General features: G+C 47.0%; 1 protein-coding gene across 1 annotated transcript in view; it reads right to left on the minus strand.

Moving 5' to 3' along the window:
• The window catches only part of MYH6 (myosin heavy chain 6), a 54,752-nt gene that overhangs the window by 13,734 nt on the left and 19,886 nt on the right, over positions 1 to 21,132 (minus strand). The window contains exons 15-26 of the mRNA XM_079951710.1: positions 20,390 to 20,560; positions 17,498 to 17,807; positions 14,321 to 14,394; positions 13,860 to 13,947; positions 12,469 to 12,586; positions 11,102 to 11,225; positions 9,715 to 9,851; positions 8,167 to 8,293; positions 7,193 to 7,321; positions 5,083 to 5,325; positions 2,947 to 3,123; positions 1,346 to 1,491 (exon numbers count right to left, since the gene is read on the minus strand). Of these exons, the coding sequence (XP_079807836.1) occupies positions 1,346 to 1,491; positions 2,947 to 3,123; positions 5,083 to 5,325; positions 7,193 to 7,321; positions 8,167 to 8,293; positions 9,715 to 9,851; positions 11,102 to 11,225; positions 12,469 to 12,586; positions 13,860 to 13,947; positions 14,321 to 14,394; positions 17,498 to 17,807; positions 20,390 to 20,560 (1,844 nt within the window). The remainder of the gene's footprint in view (positions 1 to 1,345; positions 1,492 to 2,946; positions 3,124 to 5,082; positions 5,326 to 7,192; positions 7,322 to 8,166; positions 8,294 to 9,714; positions 9,852 to 11,101; positions 11,226 to 12,468; positions 12,587 to 13,859; positions 13,948 to 14,320; positions 14,395 to 17,497; positions 17,808 to 20,389; positions 20,561 to 21,132) is intronic.

The following is a 21,132-nucleotide window of genomic DNA, read 5'->3' on the forward strand; positions in this document are numbered from 1 at the left end:
TGATGGGAGTTGTAGTTCAAAAACAGCTGGAGGCACAAGGTTGGGAAACACTGCTCTAGAATACAGATCATCCTCTAGAATAAAATAGCTCACTAGGGAAATGCTGAAGTTGCCCTTCAGCTGCAGCAGCTGGAGGCGGCAAAAGAGGGAGATCCCCAGTCGCGCCTGCATTAAATAGGGGGCTGGGGATTCCCTCAATCGCGGGGAGGCTGAGAGCCAGCCACCGCATGTGTGGTGGGGCCGTGAAGCCCGCAACACCTCCTTTTGAAGGAGGAAGTGGCTATATCTCGATTTTAACTCATGAGCTATTGCTGCAATCTGCTCCGATTGTATATTTTATCTTTATGAACGCTGTTTTTATTGTGTTATGTTATGTGACCTGGTCTTTGACCATAATAAATTATCTATCCCTCCCCCTCCCCTCCCTTCCACCCCCCCCCCCGTTCTGCATGATTTTCACCTGACCACTGCATCATTCCCAGAGCCGCCACCAGAATGAGGCTCTTTGATCTAGACCTGGGCTCTTCAACCTTGGGTCTCCAGGCATGTTGCAATAGTGTCAACAACACCCTCCTTAATCCCTGGTGGGCAGAACTGGGCACAGCTCACATGCATTTGTTTTAGATATATATAAGGATATAAAGAAGAGCCTGCTGGATCAGGCCAATGGTCCACCTAGTCCATCATCCTGTTCTTGCGGTGACCAACTAGATCACCCAGTGGGAAGCCAACAAGCACAAGAGGCCTCTCCTCTCCTGTGGTTTCCAGCAAATGGTATTGGGAAAGATTACTGAGGTCCAGCTCCGAGGGCCTTCTGCTACAGGGAACCAGGCACAGGGCCTTCTCAGTGGTGGCGCCTGCCCTGTGCAACGTTCTCCCATCTGATGTCAAGGGAATAAACAACTACCTGACTTTTAGAAGACATCTGAAGGCAGCCCTGTTTAGGGAAGTTTTTAATGTTTGATATTTTAATGTGTTTTTAATATTCTGTTGGGAGCCAGCCAGAGTGGCTGGGGAAACCCAGCCGGATGGGCGGGGTATAAATACTAGATGATGATGATGATGATGATGATGATGATGATGATTGCCTCCAGCTACAAAGGCACAGCACAGCCGTCAGGGCTACTAGCCATCCATAGCCTCCTCCTCCAATAATATGCTACCCAATAATAAACAGTGAAAACAGTGAAAAGAGTTTGGTAGTGGCGGGCAGAGAGGGGTGGTCTCTCTCTCTCTCTCTCCCCTGTTTCCCAAGGGTGATCTCGGTCTGTCTCTCTCTCTCTTTCTCTCTCTCCTGTTTCCCGAGGCTCCTACAAAGCATGCTGAGATGAGGCACGTCCCCTACTTTTTCAGTTTATCCTCCAGCTGTTGCTTGTCGTTCTCCAGGTCCATGATGTTCTCTTGGGTCAGCTTCAAGTCCCCTTCCAGCTTCCTCTTGGCCCGTTCCAGGTCCATACGGATCTTCCTCTCCTGTTCCAGGGAGCCTTCCAGCTGGTTTGAAAGAGGCAGACAAGAAGAAGAATAAGAAGAAACGGGCATTACTCACAGGTGGTTTCTTGTGCTTTGGACTGCAGAATTCATTTGGGGGAGTCTACTAGATGGGATGCGGGTGGTGCTGTGAGTTAAACCACAGAGCCTAGGGCTTGCCGATCAGAAAGTCGGCGGTTCGAATCCCCGCGACGGGGTGAGCTCCTGTTGCTCGGTCCTTGCTCCTGCCAACCTAGCAGTTCAAAAGCATGAAGTGCAAGTAGATAAATAGGTACCGCTCCAGTGGGAAGGTAAATGGTATTTCCATGCGCTGCTCTGGTTCGCCAGAAGCGGCTTAGTCATGCTGGCCACAGAATCCAGAAGCTGTACGCCGGCTCCCTTGGCCAATAAAGCGAGATGAGCGCCGCAACCCCAGAGTCGTCCGCGACTGGACCTAAGGGTCAGGGGCCCCTTTACCTTTTACTAGATCAGAGGTTGGCCATCTTTTTTGGGGAGGTGGGGCACATTTGCCTGGATCGAGTATGGAAAGAGGGAGCCTCCTGGATCAGGACAACAGCTCACCTAGCCCAGCGCCCCAGTCTCTCAGCAGCCAAACAGACACCCTGCTCGCTAGCAGGACCCCTCTCTTCTCCTGTGGTTTCCAACAACTAGCATTCAGAAGCTCTGCTGCCTTCCAGTTGTGGAGGCAGAGCAGGAGCACACCTCTTAATTCACCCAGTTTAACCTCTGTCCCCATCCACTGCTGGCGTGCGGCCTTGGGAAAGTTGTCAACGTGGCCCAGAGGACATAAAATGTCCCCTACCCCCAAGGTCCCAACTAAAAAAGAATGGCAACTTAAGCTGACAGAATATGCGCAGCTTGCCAACCTAACATACAGAATAAGAGAACAAGAAGAATATACGTTTGAAGAAGATTGGAAAATGTTTACTGGAAAAAAATGGTGGCAATTGTATACACTTGACAACACTGGCAACATTAAGATAAATACAACAGTGTAAATTAAGTTTTGATGGATGTCATAATGGAATACTTAATGGTTTAGTTTATATAAAATATGCAGGGATTTATGTTTTGCAAAATGAACCACGGAAAGAGAAGAAGGGAAGGTTTTGATATTTTAAGGTTGTTTAAATGAATATTCTAAATTGTAAAACAGGAAATGTAATAAAAAATATATTTTAAAAAATTAATAAAATGTCCCCCAACGCTGTGGCTTAGAAACTCCCACCAAGAAGATCTGCCAGAGCAAGAGATTTTTGGCTGGACGCAAGGATGGAGGATTTGTGTCCTTCTGGATGTTGCTGGACTACATCTCCCATCAGCCCCAGCAGCCAGTGCAGCCAATGGTCAGGGCTGATGGGAGTTGGAGTCCGCCAGCACTTGGAAGGTTCCAGCTCTGAGAGCAGCTTCTTATATGCTCATATTCACGAGACTCTCCAGTCTCTGCTGATGACTCACATCGTCCGCCTGCTGCTCCAGCTTCAGCTTAGCTTTGGTGAGCGTGTTGACTTTGTCTTCTTCGACCTGCAGGTCATCCAGAGCTTGTTGGTGGGCCTCTTGCAAGGACTTCTTCTCCTTGGTCAGCTTGGCGATGATCTCATCCAGACCGGCCATCTCCTCCGTGAGATTTTTCACCTGGTGGGAAGGCCAAACCCCAGAGATGTAAGGCGTTGTGGGGGAAGGGACAACCTTGAATCAACATGTGGGGGTCTCAGGAGCATGTGGGGAGAAGCTCTTAGCTGGAGGGCAGCCCACTCAGATCACTCAGCCTGATCTGTGGCAACCGGTGGGACAGAAAGCAAGTCTTAGCCTGCCGGTAGAATATGCTGCAGAGGCCTTAGCCTGCTGGTGGAAGGATAACAAAAGAGGGAGCCAGTCTGACCTCTCTTGGGAGGGAATTCCACAATCTGGGAGTGTGTTGAACCAAAGGCAAACTGTTCCGGAAGCATCTTGGTAGTCAAGAAAACCCCACAATTAATTGGTAGTGATTCTCTATATAGTATATAGAGAATGGTGGACATTTGTTGGGGACTGAAACCGGGATAAGGGTGGGTGGAGTTTGGGAATCCAAAGGGTATATAAATATAATTTGTTTTGTTTTTATTTTTTGTTTGGCTATTTGTATGGGAATTGGGAAAATCGTGGAAGGGAAATTTTGGTCGACTTTAGGAAAAAGGTTTAAGATTTATCAATGAGGTATAAGTATTAATGTGTAAATTTGGATAAGTTAAAATTGGGGTTTAAATTAAATAAAAATAAGGCTTGCAAAGATAAAATGGGGGAATTGGAAGAAAGAAGAAAAGTAAAATAATATTATGTTAGATTAAATTTTTAAATTAAAGTGGAGAAATATGTTAAGGACTTGCTGTGCTGATAATCTTTAAATGGGAATACTAGAAGGGGAGGTGTGAGGAGGTCTGAGAAATAAGGTAAAAGAAAATAAGTAATTGAAACTTTATGTGTTTTTAATTGTTTTGGATTTTTGTATGGTTTTTTTTGTTAATTTTTGTTAAATTTTTGTTTTTTGTTTTGTATATGTTTTTTGAAAATGCCAATAAATATTCATTTTTTAAAAAAATTAATTGGTAGTGATTGCAGTAATGGGCTCACATATGTTTATATTCATACACTAATTGGCCTGCTTTGATGCAATCCTTATCTGCGGAACTGGGGGCTGGGCTCTGAGCCCAGTAAGGTGTTGTCAGGGACTGGGCAGAGGTGGAATAGGGGAGACCGCCTCCCCATCTTGACCCTTCCAGGGAGGAGGAAGACAGTGTAGGTTTACAACAGGGGTTTGAGGGAGGTCACAGCTCAGAGGCAGATGAGGGGGAAAGTTGGGAAAAAATGGGAGAGGGGGAGGCAGAACTGGAGAGGCAGCTGGCTGACACGTTGTCGTTAGAAAGCATCCCAGACCCTCCATCTCCCAGAATTTGGTGAGCCTTAAAAGTAGGAGACCAAAGAGCTTGAAGGCAGAGGGCACGTAGCAACACCCGTAGAAGACGAATAAGGAAGCAGGAGAGACGGAGGGTGGAGATTCACTCAGGACAACACCATTATCCAAGAGGCTGGGTTCTATAGCCTCTTTCTGTAAATATTGAAGTGAAAAAGGACAGTAAGAAACTTTCCCTTGTCTTTATACTTTCCTGGGCAACCAACCAGGAGCCACTGAAAGCATCCTGACAGTTTGGGTATTTGCCACCTATGACCTCATCTAGTCGAGTGAAATGACATATGCTGCTCTGCTGTATTAAGAAGGTTTGTTTGGGTGCGGGCAAAGCCATCTCCTTGCTGCGGTGTCTGCAAAGGCTAGGAGAAATGGCAGGCTGCTTTGCCTAAGTCGACACCTTCTCTAGAACTGGCCATTCCGATGTTTTTGACATCCTTCTTTGGTCTCCCTGCACCCAACCACTCCCACAAGCCCTCCTTTGGGCCTGCAGTTCAGAACAGGGAGCCACCACCGAAAAGGCCCTCTCTTGTGTCCCCACCAGCTGTGCCACTAATGTCAAAGGGGCTGGGAACAGGTGCTCACCTAAGGACCTTATCACCTTGGCAGGTTCACATAGGGAACTTGCCTCGCTGCCACTCTAAGCCCACCTTGTTCTCCGTGGCGTGCTTCTCCTTCTCCACTTTGGCCAGGGTCAGCTCCAGGTCATCAATGTCCTTCTTGAGCTCTGAACACTCGTCCTCCAGCTTCCGCTTCTTGGCCGTCAGCTCGGCGTTCATCTCCTCCTCGTCCTCCATCCTCTCGGTCAGCTCCTTCACCTTGGCCTCCAGCTGAATCTTGTTCTTGATCAGCTGGTCGCACCGTTCCTCAGCATCATTCAGATTATCTTGTTCCTGCGAGAGGAGAGGAAGGAAAGAAAGGGGTTTTCGGAAAAGCGAGCATCTGATTAGGCATTTGAGGAGGACGGAGTAAACGGGAACAAGGAGGTGCTGCAAAGAGATGGGATGTGAAAGGTCAAAAGTGCTTTCTACATTGTGATTTTATGTTGTGAACCACCCTGAGATCTATGGGTAGAGGGCGGCATACAAATTTAATAAATAAAAATAAAACAAATACGTTAGGACTTTTTGACAATATAAAAGGCTGTTTTGATCCCAGTGCACCTTCCTGTCTTCTTAAGAGATACCAACAGTGCACTTTGACCTTTGCTTCATCTCTGCCCAGTGTCCTGAACCGTTTTGTCAATTCCATATGCGCCCATTTCACAGAAACATAGGGAGCTGCCTTATACTGAGTCAGACTATTGGCCCGTATGGCTCAGTAATTTCCACCCTGACTGGCAGTGGCTATCCAGGGTTTCAGACAGGGGGAGATTCCTAGCCCTACCTGGAGATGCTGGAATTGAACTTGATATTTTCTGCTTGCTAAGCAAATGCTCTACCGCTGAGCAACGACCCTTTGCTCAAACAGCTTGTTTCTATAGAGGCCAATGCGATTAGGTTGGAAGGATGCATTTTGTCCACACTGTCCGTCCGTCCCTGCCCCAGGTGGCACTGTGGTCTAAACCACTGAGCCTCTTGGGCAAGGGTAGGCAAACTAAGACCCAGGGACCGGATATGGCCCAATCACCTTCTAAATCCGTCCCACGGATGGTCCAAGAATCAGTGTGTTTTTACATGAGTAGAATGTGTGCTTTTATTTAAAATGCATCTCTGGGTTATTTGTGGGGCATAGGAATTCGTTCATATTTTTTTTCAAAATATAGTCTGGCCCCCCACAAGGTCTGAGGGACAGTGGACCAGCCCCCTGCTGAAAAAGTTTGCCGATTCCTCCTCTTGGGCTTGCCAATCAGAAGGTCGGTGGTTCGAATCCCCACAACGGGGCTCCCATTGCTCTGCCCCAGCTCCTGCCAACCTAGCAGTTCGAAAGCACGCCAGTGCAAGTAGATAAATAGTTACTGCTGCGGTGGGAAGGTAAACGACATTTCCGTGCACTCTGGTTTCTGTCACGGTGTCCCGTTGCGCCAGAAGCGGTTTAGTCACGCAGGCTGCATGACCCAGAAAGCTGTCTGTGGACAAACGCCGGCTCCCTTGGCCTGAAGAGAGATGAGTGCCGCAACCCCATAGTCACCATTGACTGGACTTAACCGTCCAGGGGTCATTTGCCTTTTACCTTTTTACCATCTACCAGGAAGCTAAAAATAGAGGCCGTTGATTGCAGAGTCAAGTATTGCTGCCAAATGGGATCCTTTGGTGTCAGTAGCTCGGTGGCAGAGCTGATGGTTTGCATTCAGAAGATCCCAGATTCTGACCCTGGCATCTCCAGGTACGACAGGGAAGGACTCCCATCTGAATCCTGCAGAGCTGCTGGCAGCCAGGGTAGTGGTGGGAAATCTGCAGGGCCCATCAGTGGGGCTAGACCACGGCTTCTTGCCAACTTTGGGTGTGATTCAGTCATATACCGGTCAATTCAGGTTACGCCATTAAAGTTGACCCGTCGCATAACAAGAGCAATAAGGAGAGAGATGAGGAAACAAATTTCAAAATGTGAGCTGATGCTTACTCAATGCAGCAGCACCGACTCTTTCTGCAAGCAAACCAGAATCAATGCACAACAGATCACCAACGTCGTCTAACCTCCCCACAAACCTTATGCAAACAAATCCGGAAATATGCTCAATGAGGTCACATGGAAGCAACCGAGGACTCTCTCTCTCCAGGACCTTGCAGTTTGTCCTGGTGGCTTTATAAAGTCACTCACAGCTTGAACTTGCAGTTGGAGATCATTCTTCTCCTGCAACAAGGAGACCATCTTTTCCTCCAGCTCCTTCCTCCGAGTCTCCGATTTCTCAAGGGCTTCCTTCAGCCGCCCAAATTCTTCCTTCATTGTCTGCGGAGAAGAAAACAAGACTGATGGATTCAACCAGCTAGCCAGCGGTAGCTGCTTAAAAGGAAACGCGAATGGCAGGTTTATATATTGGGAAGGGATATTTCAAAGCTGGTAGAGCAAGGCTGCTTCGGGACCTTTTTCAACTTCAGATTGGAGGTGTGAGGTTGGGTGCTTGAACGGTTTCGCAACCGGAAAATAACAGCCCTCGTTTGTAGAAGACTAGCATGCAAAGGGTTCAGCCTGGCCTTCACTGTTTGTGTATTTATTTCATAAAAAATTACCGTATATTCCACTTGATTGTAAAATAAAAGCCCAGAGACCTCAAAGCAGGTTACAAACAGAATTAAAAACATGAAACTACCAGCAAACAGTTTTTAAATAAATTGAAAACCTTCCAAAAAAAGTTATTAAAACCGATCAGCTAAAACTTACGATTAAAGCGTCAACACCCTACACATCTGGATATGCTTGCCTAAACAAAAAACATTTCCAGGAGGCACTGGAAGGAGTAACAGCAAAGGCCTGATGTCAATAGGCAGGAAAGTGTGGGAGCTGCCACACTGAAAGACTTAATTTCGTACAAATGTGGAATGAGCATTGTGTCAAACATGTAACAGGGCCAATTCTGCATGAATTACACTGTTGTGCAAGGTGTTTATATATTTGTGGAGTGCATAAACTGCCTGCAGTGAACCCCTGTGAGCAAATCAGGGATAGCCTGGTGAACTCGATGGCCTTCCAGATGTTTTTGGGTGGACTCAAGTGTGGCAGCCCTTAATTTTTTTTTGTTTGTTTAACCCTTAGCAGTTCTGGATAAATTTCAGTCGTAATCCGAGAAGCATTACCTGCATCTCCTTCTCAGTCTCTGCACTCTTGAGCAGAGGCTTGATTTTGAAGAACAGCTTCATCCAGGGCCAGTTCTTCACCCCCATGAAGGCCCGGATGTTCCACTGAATCACCAGCAACGCATCCCTGGGGAAAGGAGGGTAAGGAGAAGGGGGATTTAGCCCCTAAGCGGGGGAAAGTGTCTCCCCCAGCTCCCAGGCAGAAACCCTGGAGGGACTCTGTTTGTCACAGTGGGCAATGCTGAGCCAGGGGACTTAATATTCCAATTTGGGGTGAGACAGCCCTCTATATCCTTGTGGTTTTCAGTGATTGGTCAAAATTGCAACTCTTGACCCTCCAGGCCTTTGACCAATTGGCTGCCTTGCCTCCTCTTCCATTGCAGTGCATTGTATTCTGCGCCACTGCTTTTATTCATTTATTCTGATACGGATTGCTTTTTGGTTTTGAAAACGAGGTTCCAGACAAGGAGAAAAAAAAGAAACTGCAATTCGTGAGGTCTTGGTGGTCATTGTTGTAGAGTTCCACAGGGGTTTTTTTTCTTCCCATGGGCCCCCTTTTTCACTTCATTTATTAATTTTATTAAGTTTCTGTACTGCCCTTCATCCGAGGATCACAGGACAGTTTATGGTATAAAATGCAATATAAAATGATTTTAAAAATGATTCTGACTGTACGTTCTTGCTTATTTTAATTGCGTGTGCTTGTAACTCGCCCTGGGAACCATTTGGCAAAGGACATACTATAAGTGCAAATAAATAAGTACTGTATAGGTACAGTGGTACCTCGGGTTAAGTACTTAATTCGTTCTGGAGGTCTGTTCTTAACCTGAAACTGTTCTTAACCTGAAGCACCACTTTAGCTAATGGGGATCCTGCTGCTGCTGCGCTGCCAGAGCACAATTTCTGTTCTCACCCTGAAGCAAAGTTCTGAACCCGAGGTAATATTTCTGGGTTAGCGGAGTCTGTAACCTGAAGCGTCTGTAACCTGAAGCGTATGTAACCTGAGGTACCACTGTACTAGCCAAATATCTTTTAAACAGTCACGTTGCCTAGCAAAGCAACTGCCCACCAGCATTTCCGACAACCATCAAGAGCGGCTCTTCTTGTAACTGCAAAAGGTGCTTCCAGGCTGTCCCTATTTTCAGATAGGGTTCTGTCGCATGCTGCTAAATTTCGGGTGCACAATTACAGTCGTTTGAGGAGACAAGCCTGCCTGCCCCTAAAGACCAGGCTTCTTTTTTCTGCGATAAGGAAAATGATGGGGTAATGCGCTTGCTTTGATGCAACACCATCTACGCACCTGTAAACAAATCGGGCCAAATGCTCATTCAATAGCCAAAGCTGACTAAGATTCCCTGCGAACCAAATCAAGCTGAAATGTTCTGAAAGCACAGTCAGGAAGTGCCTGTAGCACGTTTGTTGAAATGGAATAACAGGTACCCCTATGGAAATCTTGTTATTATGAATCTCCCTCTTCCAGATACCGTGAAAATCAATTCTTACTCCCGCCCAACCTGCAAGATAAGAAGGGATAATCACGGCGCTCACCGACGCTCCATAATCTTCTTAAACTCGATGCGCATGAGCTGACCCCTGGCCTGCGCTTGGATGCGGGTGATGATGCGGGAAAGGCGTTCATCTCGCATTTCCTCCAATTGGCCCAGCAGCCCAGCCTTGAAAAATACCTGGAAGGAGAGGGAAAGGTGGTAGGGGTGTCAGCATGAGCACCTCTGGCTAAGCCTCTATCTCTATCTATCTATCTATCTATCTATCTATCTATCTATCTATCTATCATCTATCTATCATACAATATTGTCCACAAGAGCACTAGATGAGTACCAGTCCTCCTCCTCCTCCTCCTTCCTCTTCCTCTTCTTCTTTTTCCTCTTCCTCCTCCTGTTCTTCTTCTTCTTCTATCACTCGTAGCTGAGTAAGATTGCCTGCCATAAACACAGTCTTAACAATGAGTTCATAAGTGACTGTAGAGGCCAATTCTGGATCCACACGTCCTTCTACAGTGGGGACATTGGTTTCCAGGCAGGATTTGACCATGGTGTGGATTTGCCAAGCGTGCCTTCCTCTTAGCACGTTTCTCCCTTGCGTCCTGAGTTGGAGTGTCTTCAAAGCCCATGACACCTTTGGTAAAGGCTGTTCTCCAACTGGAGCGCTCACAGGCCAGTGTTTCCCAGTTGTCAGTGTTTATACTACATTTTTTTAGATTCGCCTTGAAACAGTCTTTAAACCTCTTTTGTTGATCATGAGCATTACGCTTTCCATTTTTAAGTTCGGAATAGAGTAGTTGCTTTGGAAAACGATAATCAGACATCCGCACAACATGACCAGTCCGACGAAGTTGATGTTGAAGAATCATTGCTTCAACACTGTTGATCTTTGCTTCTTCCAGTACACTGGCATTAGTTCGCCTGTCTTCCCAAGTGATGTGTAAAAATTTTAAGAGACACCGTTGATGGAATCTTTTGAGGAGTTGGAGGTGGTGTTTATAAGTGGTCCATGTTTCACAAGCATACAGTAAGGTTGGTAGTACAACAGCTATGTAAACAAGCATTTTGAGTTCAGCTCTATACATCTGAGTCTCAATGCTGACAACACTTCCCTCTCCGACTGAGGGGTGTCAATTACCCCAGCGGTACCAAGTTTTATTGCGGACTGCTTGCTTAGCACAACAAATCCATGTGAACTTCTTGCAGTTCAGAAACTGACTCAGAAACACACCGAAAAGGGTGTTTGAACATAATATGAAAGGGAATGCATAGACACCCCACCAGCAAATTACTGTGATTAAACCGCTCTACGAAAACAAATCAGAACAAATGCTCAATAAATACTGGATATTGTCTAATGACCACATAAGTTATGTGAAAGTTAATCAGGATGGATGCTGAATAAACAGGCTGTCTGGAAGCGGCCCTCTCACCTTAGTGTGGCCAAACTTGTACTGGTTGTGGTCGATATCTAAGGAGCCCAGGAGCTTCTCTGCTCCCTTCCGGCTGTCAATGAACTGGCCCTCAGGGATGGCAGCTGGGTTCAGGATACGGTACCTGGTGGGGAGGGAAATATTCTGTTAGATTCCCCTGCCAAAGCTGTAAGATTCTTCTGATGGGAAGAAAGTATAGGGGTGTAAAACCAGGACGGCATATTTCTTAACTGACCTGTTTTAGGCCTATTTTCAATTTGGGTCAGTGAACGATTAATGATTTATTTATTTTCTGAGCCATTGTTGTTGTTAATTTATATATCACTTAGTGCTGAAATAGCCTTCTAAGCAGTTTACAAGTATAAAGGCCAATGGCACGATCATTAAATAAGCATCCATAATGAAAACACAAAATAAAGCAGTCCCATTAAAGCATGTTATAATGTACTATTCTTCTTAAATATTACTTATAATATTTGGCTATATGGCTAGGGGGGCGCAGAAACAAGTGCCTGGGACCAGTGCTGGATTTACGTATAAGCTAAACAAGCTATAGCGTAGGATCCCACTCTCTTGGGGGCCCCCCAAAAAATTAAAGGGGGAAAAACCTACATACAGCAACAGTGTTTTGTGTTGTGTAGGCTCCTATGATGTAAGTCATGGGTCCCACCTGCTAGCCTGCTCCCTAAAATATCACTGGTTTGCTCATTCCTATATATAGGGTGCCTACATTCTGCATGGACTGGTTGCATAGTAACATGTAGCAGCTGCAGACTGGAGCGCAGCACAGTTGAATATAGGTCAAGCTGTTGTACCTGTTATCTAACTTCAAAGAGTGCTTGTAGACTGATGATCAGGCAGCACAGACTAAGGGTAGGAGTCTTATGCCTACTGATTGATTTCATATATTCCACACAAAGAACAGCGGCAATTTGTTGTTGACAAAGGACAGCTGGACCCCATTAACCTTCAGTAGCTTAGCGTCTCATCAAACCTAAATCTGGCCCTGCTCAGGAGGCCGTTCTAGTCCTAAGAGAACGCCAGAATTCTAGATTGCAATTCCATCTCCTCCAAAACCTTTTAAAGAACCATCGGACTGAGCAGAGCTACCATGCTGGTGTGTAAATGCGACTTGTGCTCCAGATATTTTTACTGGCTAATTAATTGCATGTTGCTGTCCGTTGTCCGCCATCGATGACCAGGCCGTTTCATGACCTCCAAAGAGAGCCATTTGCCCTCACAAGAAAAGTACTGTTATGAAAGGCATTTTTCAATGGTGGGGAAGGTAGCAAATGTTACAGGTTGCGACAGGCACAGTGCAGGGAAGGGCCACGCTCCACCCAGCGTGACCCCAAAAGCAGATTCACCTTTGCCTGAAGTCCCCGTAAAGGATCCGGTTGGGGAATCCCTTCCGGCAGATCCGGATGCCCTCCAGGACTCCGTTACAGCGGAGCTGGTGCATGACCAGAGCATTATCCATCACTCCTGGCGAAGGGAAAGAGAGAGGGGAGGTATCAGCCGTGTTAGAAATGGGCCTCCTCTGTGCCCTTAATTTGGCTGGGGTCCCATCCAAGCTTAGTTTATGTAGCCACACATCCCATAGCGTCTCTCTAAAACAAGGGTGGGAAGTCTCAGGTCCAGGGGCCACACCCATAGCTGTCAACTTTTCCCTTTTCTTGAGAGGAATCCTATTTGGAATAAGGAAATTTCCCTTAAAAAATGGGAAACGTTGACAGCTATGGCCACACCCCACACCGTTTTGCAACCTCCTTGAATATCTTTGCCTGGATGGAATGTGTCATTAATGCCTCTTGCTTGCCTGGTTGGAGGAGAGAGAGGTGTGTGGGTGTGTTGAAACTAGCCTGCCGTAAGGTAAAGGTAAAGGGACCCAGTTGCAAACGACTCTGAGGTTGCGGCGCTCATCTCGCTTTACTGGCCGAAGGAACCAGCGTGCAGCTTCCGGGTCATGTGGCCAGCATGACTAAGCCGCTTCTGGCGAACCAGAGCAGCACATGGAAATGCCATTTACCTTCCCGCCAGAGCGGCAAGTTTATCTACTTGCACTTTGACATGCTTTTGAGCTGCTAGGTTAGCAGGAGCTGGGACTGAGCAACGAGAGCTCACCCCGTTTAGGGGATTCGAACCGCCAACCTTCTGATCTACAAGCCCTAGGCTCTGTGGGTTAGACCACAGCACCACCCGCCTCCCAATTTGCATCCATTGCTCTGCCCTCTTTTTCTTCTGGCCCCACCCACAACTCCATCCCAGAAGGTTGCCCAGGATGGAATGAGGTCTTCAGGCAGAAAAAGGACTCCACACTCCTGCTCCAGAACTGCAGAGCCAGAAGTCTGTAGAGAATGAGACTCTTAACCTCAGGGATGTGGGTTCGAGCCCAGCGTTGGGCAAAAGATTCCTGCATTGGACAACCCTTGCGAGTCCCTTCCAACTGCACAATTGTATGGTTCTAGAGATCCTGGGCAATGCATTTGGAGACGAACCCCCATACTTATTGCTCTGTTTGGCTCCTGTCCTGTTCCATTTGCCGCTAGAGTTGTGCTAAGTATGCAAACAGAGGCAGATTCCCTGGCTTTTTCACCACCGTTCCTTTTGTTGGTACGCATTTCAGGTAATCACCGCTGGAGAAACGTGAAACCGTAGACACGTCCCTGTCTGTGAGTTAGCTGCCCAAGGGCCTCCCCAAACCAGCACAACCAGCACCTCCCAATCCGGTCCACCAGCCCTGTCCCTGTCCGGTTACCAGGGGCCTTTCGTTCATTGGGGATGAGGCACCTCACAAAGTGAGGGTGGGTTGTTTTCAGGTTGGCCATCAGCTTGTTGAGGTTCTCCTGCCAGAGAAAGAGGGAGAGAGAAGGAGAGGGAGATAGGGAAGCAGATGGAGGGGAGATAAAGAGGGAGGGGAAAGGAGAGAAGACAGAGGAGGGAGAGAGGGAGAGGCAGAAATGGGAGAGAGAGGGTGGGAGGGAAAAGGAGAAAGGAAGAGAAGAAGAGGTGAGGGAAGACAGAAATAGAGAGGGAGGAAGAGGCAGGGAAAGGGGGAAGACGAAAGGAGAGGAGGAGGAAAAGAGAGGGAGGAATGTGTGTAAATACTTATTTAGTTTCCAGCAATGTCTTCTTTGCTCCCCCTTGTTTGACTTCGGAAAAAAATCAAACAAGCAACCCCTCTCCCATCTTTTTCGTGGGGCAGCCTTTGGTTCCTACCCGATGAACCGCGGAAACGGTCTGGAAAGACGATCCTTTCTTCTTCGATCCTTTTCCCTTCCCTCCATCTCCACCTGAAGACAGAAGTGCAGAGAGTGAAGGCTTTGAAAACTCAGGCAAGCCTCCCTCATCAAAGGCATAAGCAAATCAGGTCAATTTTGGTTTCTTTCAGTTTCTCTTATTCATTTTCAATCTTAACTTCAGTTCTCCTACACTGGTCTCCTTCCCAATGACTGTCATTGAAATCTCTCCTGTCATTGAAATCTCTTTAACTAACCACTACACTGCGCTGCTCTCATTTCCTGCAGTGCCACTTGCTTCCTTCAATGTATTTTATTTTATTTTAGTTAGTTAGTTATTGAATTGATATACAGCTCTATACCCGGAGGTCTCAGGGCAGTTCACGGAATAAAATCAAAATGTAAAACCACAAAATACATAATCAAAATAAAACCAACAACCCAATATACCCTCCACATAAAAAAAAAACCTTTTAAAAAGGCATAGGATGTCAATCAAATCAACCAAAGAAACATTTTGGCCTGGCGCCTAACGGTTTATAATGAAGGCGCCAGGCGAACTTCACTAGGGAGAGCATTCTACAGATGGGGAGCCACTGCAGAGAAGGCCCCGTTCTAGTGTTGCCACCCTCTGGACCTCTCAAGGAGGAGGCACACGAAGGAAGGGCCTCAGAAGATGATCTCAGGGTCTGGGTAGGTTCATATGGAAAGAGGCATTCCATATGAGGTATTGCGGTCCTGAGCCATTTAAGACTTTATTGGTCTAAACCAGCACTTTGAATTGGGCCCGGAAACTAATTGTTAGCCAGTGCACTTGGACCAGGATCAGTATAATATGCTCAAACCGTCTTGCTCCGGTGAGCAACCTGGCCACTGAATTCTGTACCAGATGAAGTTTCCATCTTCAGAGGCAGCCCTACATATAACGCATTGCAGTAATCTAACCTTGAGGTTAACAGAGCATAGATAACAGTAGTTAAGCTACCCCTGTCCAGATAGGGGCATAGCTGGGCCACCAGCTGAAGCTGATGGAAGGCACTTTGGGCATGTAGCATCATGCCAAACTAGGACTGGTAGAAATTCAGTTCAGGGTAGATTTTAACATGAACCTCCCTCATCCGTGCTTTCTGAAACAATACGCAAACTGAAACGCAGACGGCTTTTAAATTTGCACTTATCCGCATTTTATGATGCTGCTCTCTGGTGTAATAACGGATACAAAAATGTGTGTGCTGGGGGAAGGCATGCACTGTGCAAAGACATGCATATATGTGTGAAAAAGAACACATGGCTTTAGTGGAAATTGCTTGTGTTAAATTACTATTTTGGAAGCCGCCCAGAGCGGCTGGGGAACCACAGTCAGATGGGCGGCATATACAAATTAAAATGATCATTGTGATGTTTTTGTCAGGCAAAACTGAATACTGAAAACGTGCATCGCTGGGAGAAATTTGCTCTGAATGTTGACAAATTTCCGTGAGGCTTTTCTTCTAAATAAAAAAAAGATAAATTGCAAACTGAAACAGAAATGTAGGGAGGCTGGAAAAATGAGAAGAAACAAAGAGAACCCAAAGCTAATAGAGTCATCTGCCCCCTAATTTGGAGTGTTTTGGGAAATTAAAATGGCAGCCATGCACCCTGCCCCCGGAGTGCCCTGATGTCATGGCAACTGCCCAAGAATTCTGAGTGCTGGGCCTAGTTTTCTCCTTTCCTCCTTCTCCCTCTCTCATGCTCGCCCATCAATCTGGCTGGGGCAGGTTCCACAGGGGGGGATGTATTGGGACACCCGATCTCAGTGATCATGGGCAGGAGGAGGAGTTATGCTAAGACCAGACCATGTCATTGCCAAGGAGGCAGGTTTAGTCATTGTCTGAGGACTATCCCTGCCTCCAGGTCTGGTCCTGACCGGAAGGATACAGTAATCAGCAAGGGAAACCCACATGACCTGAAGGTGTTGCTGTGCAATGCTAGGTCAATGATTCATAAGACCACTGCCATCCATGACCTGATTGTGGATGGAGGATTTGACCTGGCATGTGTGACAGAGACCTGGTTGGATGAAGCAGATGGGCCTGTCCTTGCCGCTGCTTGCCCACCAGGTTTCTCTTACGCACAGCAACCCAGGTCATGTGGGCGGGGAGGGGGGGTTGCAGTGATTTTTAGGAAGTCATTAGTCTGCACCAGGCGTCCTATTGGGAAAACCCAGTTTTCTGAGTGCATGTTCTGGAAGTTGGGCAATAGGGGCAGTACAGGATTCCTATTGGTGTACTGACCTCCCCGCTGCACCAAGGATTCCCTGCCTGAGCTGCTTCAGGTCGTGGCGGATATGCTCCTGGAGACACCTAGCTTGGTTGTCCTGGGGGATTTTAACATCCACGCCGACACGACCTTATAGGGCCGCTCCGGACTTCGTGGAAAGCATGGCCTCCATGGGGCTGTTCCTGAATAAGTTTGGCCCGACTCATAGCCGCGGACATGCCTTAGACCTGGTGTTTACCTCTATGGATGTTGGTGATCTGACACTAACAAAAAGCGAAACAAAAGAAGTGCCATGGTCAGATCACTTCCTGGTGCAACTGGACTTCTCTGTGACCCGTCCCCTCTGCAGGGAGGTGGGACCGATTCGGATGGTCCGCCCCCGCCACTTAATGGATCCAAATGGCTTCCAGAGAGTGGTAGGGGATGTTTTATCCCAAGTTGATGGCCTTTCAGCTGATTCCCTGGTGGCCAGCTGGAATGCAGAGTTAACCAGGGCTATTGACTGTCTGGCTCCGAAGCGCCCTCTCCGATTGCATGGAGCCCGGAAAGCCCCGTGGTTTTCCCCGGAGCTGAGGGCGAAGAAACAATCGTTGAGGCAGCTAGAGCGCTGGTGGCGGAAAACTCATTCTGAATCAGACCGGTCTACTGGCGCCCACCCTGTGGAACACCCTCCCTTCAGATGTGAAGGAAATAAGCAGCTATCTTCTCTTTAAAAGACTTCTGAAGGCAGCCCTGTTCAGGTAAGTTTTAAATATTTAACGCTGTATTGTTTTTAACACTTGATTGGAAGCCGCCCAGAGTGGCTGGGGAAACTCAGCCAGATGGGCGGGGTATAAATAATAAATTATTATTATTATTATTATTATTATTATTATTATTATTATTATTATTATCTCACCAGCCTCCATGCTGGCGTAGCTGGAGAAAAGCGTAGCAAGGAGCTTCAGGGACGACTTCTGGTAGAGCCCCACCACCGTCTCGTTGAGGGGGTCCTTGTTCTTCTGCAGCCAGCCAAGGATGTTGTAGTCGACGGTGCCGGCGTAATGGATGAGGGAGAAATGGGCCTCCGGCTTGCCCTTGGTGTTGCGAGGCTTCCCAAAGTTGTTCGACTTGCCCAGGTGGTTGTCGTACAGCTTGGCCTTGAAGGTCATGTCGGAGGCTTTCGGAAACATACACTCCTCCTCCAGGATAGACATGATGCCCAGCGGCTGCACGGAAAGAGGGGGAAAACAGAGCCAAAGCATCAAGTCAGGGAGACCCGGCTAACCATGGTTTCCTGTTGCATCCGAACTGGGAAACTATAGCAAATAGTTCCCTAACAAGTCAGAATATGAAGCCAAATGGTTTAAAGTCGTTTGGAAGCCGTTAGCCGTAGTGAAATCAGATGAAACCACAGAAGAAATTGGAAGGACGGGGGAAGAACCCAGAAGAGGTCGAACCATGACCCACCTCCCAGAAAGTGTACAGTAAAGCGAATTTATTTTAGCAAGCCACAACAAGGGTGCTAATGGCCAGTCCCCTTATATTCAGGGTTGTGTTACACAGTGGTAAGGGGCAAAGCAAATCCAGTAACTGGCATTGGGTGAAGAAATATTACTTGCCTTTAAAACAACAAACAAGTTTCTAGCCCTTAATGTGGCAGTGGTCTAGGCTGTGCTTCCACAATCACATCTCAGCTTAATAAATGGAGAGGTGCATGAGCTTCGTACAACCTCGCTTTCTCCCACCCCTTTCATGCAAACAAGGCAGGGACCCACAGTTAACTGTGGATTCCTGCTACCTCTGAACCAGGGACGATGCTTAATGGCTTCCTAGCACCTTAACAGCATAGCTTCATAGTCTGGCCTGTTAGTAAATTATTAGTAAATTAAGTTTCCCAGTTCAAATGTAATGGCAAACCACAGTTAACTGTTTCTTCCTGACTTGTTTGAAAAGCCTGGCAAGGAAACAGCAGCTACATAAATGAAGTAAAGTTGCATCTGCACCTTTGTAAATACAGAAAGTATTCTGAAGATGCTCTGGCCCACTTCTAAATTCACACTAGCAATTGCCAAACCATTGTTTGGTGATCAGCAGTGTTCCCGATGCTCCTGCACTCCCTTCCCTCTTCCATTCCACCCTCCCTTAGCAAGAACTATAATTTATCATGATGTCTGAACTGGCACAAACAGCTGCTGTATAACAAGGTTTTGCTCACAAACCAGAGACTGAAAACAGGAATAGATTCTGGTTTCAAATCCTGCTTTGAGAGTAAACCATGGTTAGTGGTAACGATGGTTTCACCAATTTGGATGTCATGGACTACAGTTCCCATCCACTTCAGCCAATGCTGGCAGGGGCTGATGGGAGTTGTAGTCCCAAACATCTGTGGGCACCAGGTGGGGGAAGGCTCAGCTAATTAATAAAGAGAGGGAAGGAGGGAAAGCGAGAGGCTCTGACTGGGTGAGGCTTGGAGGCAGGGCCAGATTTAGGTTTGATGAGGCCCTAAGCTACTGAAGGTAATGGGGCCCTTTATATGTCCAGCTGTCCTTTGTCAACGACAAATTGTCGCTGTTTTTTGTGTTGAATATATGTCATATGGTAATTTATGGACCTAACAGGTATCTAAAGCCACAAAACACTGTTGCTGCATGTAGGTTTTGTTTTATTTGTTTTTTATCTTATATTTTGGAAATGTACATCCAGTTTTTTCCCCTTTAATTTTTTTTGGGGGTGCCCCCGAGAGAGTGGGGCCCTAAGCCATAGCTTGTTTAGCTTATACCGTATTTTTCACTCCATAAGACGCACCTGACCTTAAGATGCACCTAGTTATTAGAGGAGGAAAATAAGGGGAAAAAAATATTCTGAACGAAAAAGTAGATGTATGATTTTTGTGGTTCATGCTGTGGCCACAGACATGTGATCTGATGGTGAATTTGGGGTGACCCAATGCAAAAATCCTGAGGATCCATGTGGATCCGTGCTTTGTAACCACATTTTTGCACCACTGCAGCCCCAGGAAATAGTGGGTGCATGATTTTTTTGGGTGCAGGCTGTAGCCATGGACATGCTATGTGATCTGATGGTGAATTTGGGGTGACCCAATGTAAAAATCCTGAGGATCCATGGGCTTTTACCTCCCCCCTCCCAGGCAGCCTCCCTAGGACCCTTATCTCTCTTCCGATCCCACCGATCAGCTGTTTCCTTTCAACATTCCCGTCCCTCTTGTTTGCCTTAGTGTAGTGTCTTTTCCTTAGCTGGAGCAGTTTTTCACTCCTCCTTTTCTTCTAATTTCTCTCCTTGTTGCTTTAGTCTTCCTGTTTTCCCCCTTTGCAAGTTTGCTGTCTTTTCCTCCTCCCTCCTAGGCAGCCTCCATTATCTCTAGCGTCCCTTATCTCTCTCCCTGATCAGCAAACGATCAGTGGCTTTGTTTCAACACCCACTTCCCTCTTTCAAAAAAAAAAAAAAAGCATGGTCTGCTTTTTGCCCCTGGGCAATTTGGCTCCAGGGACCACGCATTTGCTCCATAAGACACACAGACATCTCCCCTTAGTTTTTAGGAAGAAAAAAGTCCGTCTTATGGAGTGAAAAATACGGTACATAAATCCGGCACTGCTTGGAGGGCACTCCTGATCACCAAACCCCAAACCTTGAATCTTCCCTGTTGCTGTTTTTTCTTTAGGTCCAAAGGACTGTGGGACAGAGGGGGCAAATTGGGAAGCCAATGATAAACCTTTCCCCTCCCTCCTGTTTCCCTGATCTCAGTATGCAGGTGTGATTCCATCCCTCAGAGAGCACCTCATAACCACACCTTCTCGATGAGGTCGATGCAGGCCTGGAGGTCCATGCCGAAGTCGATGAAGACCCAGTCGATCCCTTCTTTCTTGTACTCTTCCTGCTCCAGCACAAACATGTGGTGGTTGAAGAACTGCTGCAGCTTCTCGTTGGTGAAGTTGATGCACAGCTGCTCAAAGCTGTTGAACTGAGACAGGGAGCGAGGAATGGAAACGAAATCAAGGACTCGAGCAATTTGAAAAACCAGTCTGTCCAGGGTTCAAAGCCCCACTCAGCTATGATGATGATGATGATAATACTTATTTATACCCCGCTGATCTAGCTGGGTTTCTCCAGCCAGTCTGGGCGACTCCCAACAGAATAATAATAATAATAATAATAATAATAATAAAGCCATAAAACACGAAACATTAAAAACTTCCCTGAACAGGGCTGCCTTCAGATGTTTTCTAAAAGTCAGATAGTTGTTTATTTCCTTGACATCCGATGGGAGGGCGTTCCAAGGGCGGGCGCCACTACCGAGAAGGCCCACTGCCTGGTTCTCTGTAGCCTCGCTTCTCACAGGGAGGGAACTGCCTGAAGGCCCTCGGAGCTGGACCTCAGAGTTTGGGCTGAACGATGGGGGTGGAGACGCTCCTTCAGGTATACTGAGCCTTTGAGGCTGCTTAGGGCTTTAAAGGTCAGCACCAACACTTTGAATTGTGCTCAGAAACGTACTATGAGGCTGACTGGGCGACCTTGGGCAAATCACAAACCCTT

Source organism: Podarcis cretensis (assembly GCF_951804945.1).
Source record: "Podarcis cretensis genome assembly, chromosome: 13".
NCBI lineage: Eukaryota > Metazoa > Chordata > Lepidosauria > Squamata > Lacertidae > Podarcis > Podarcis cretensis.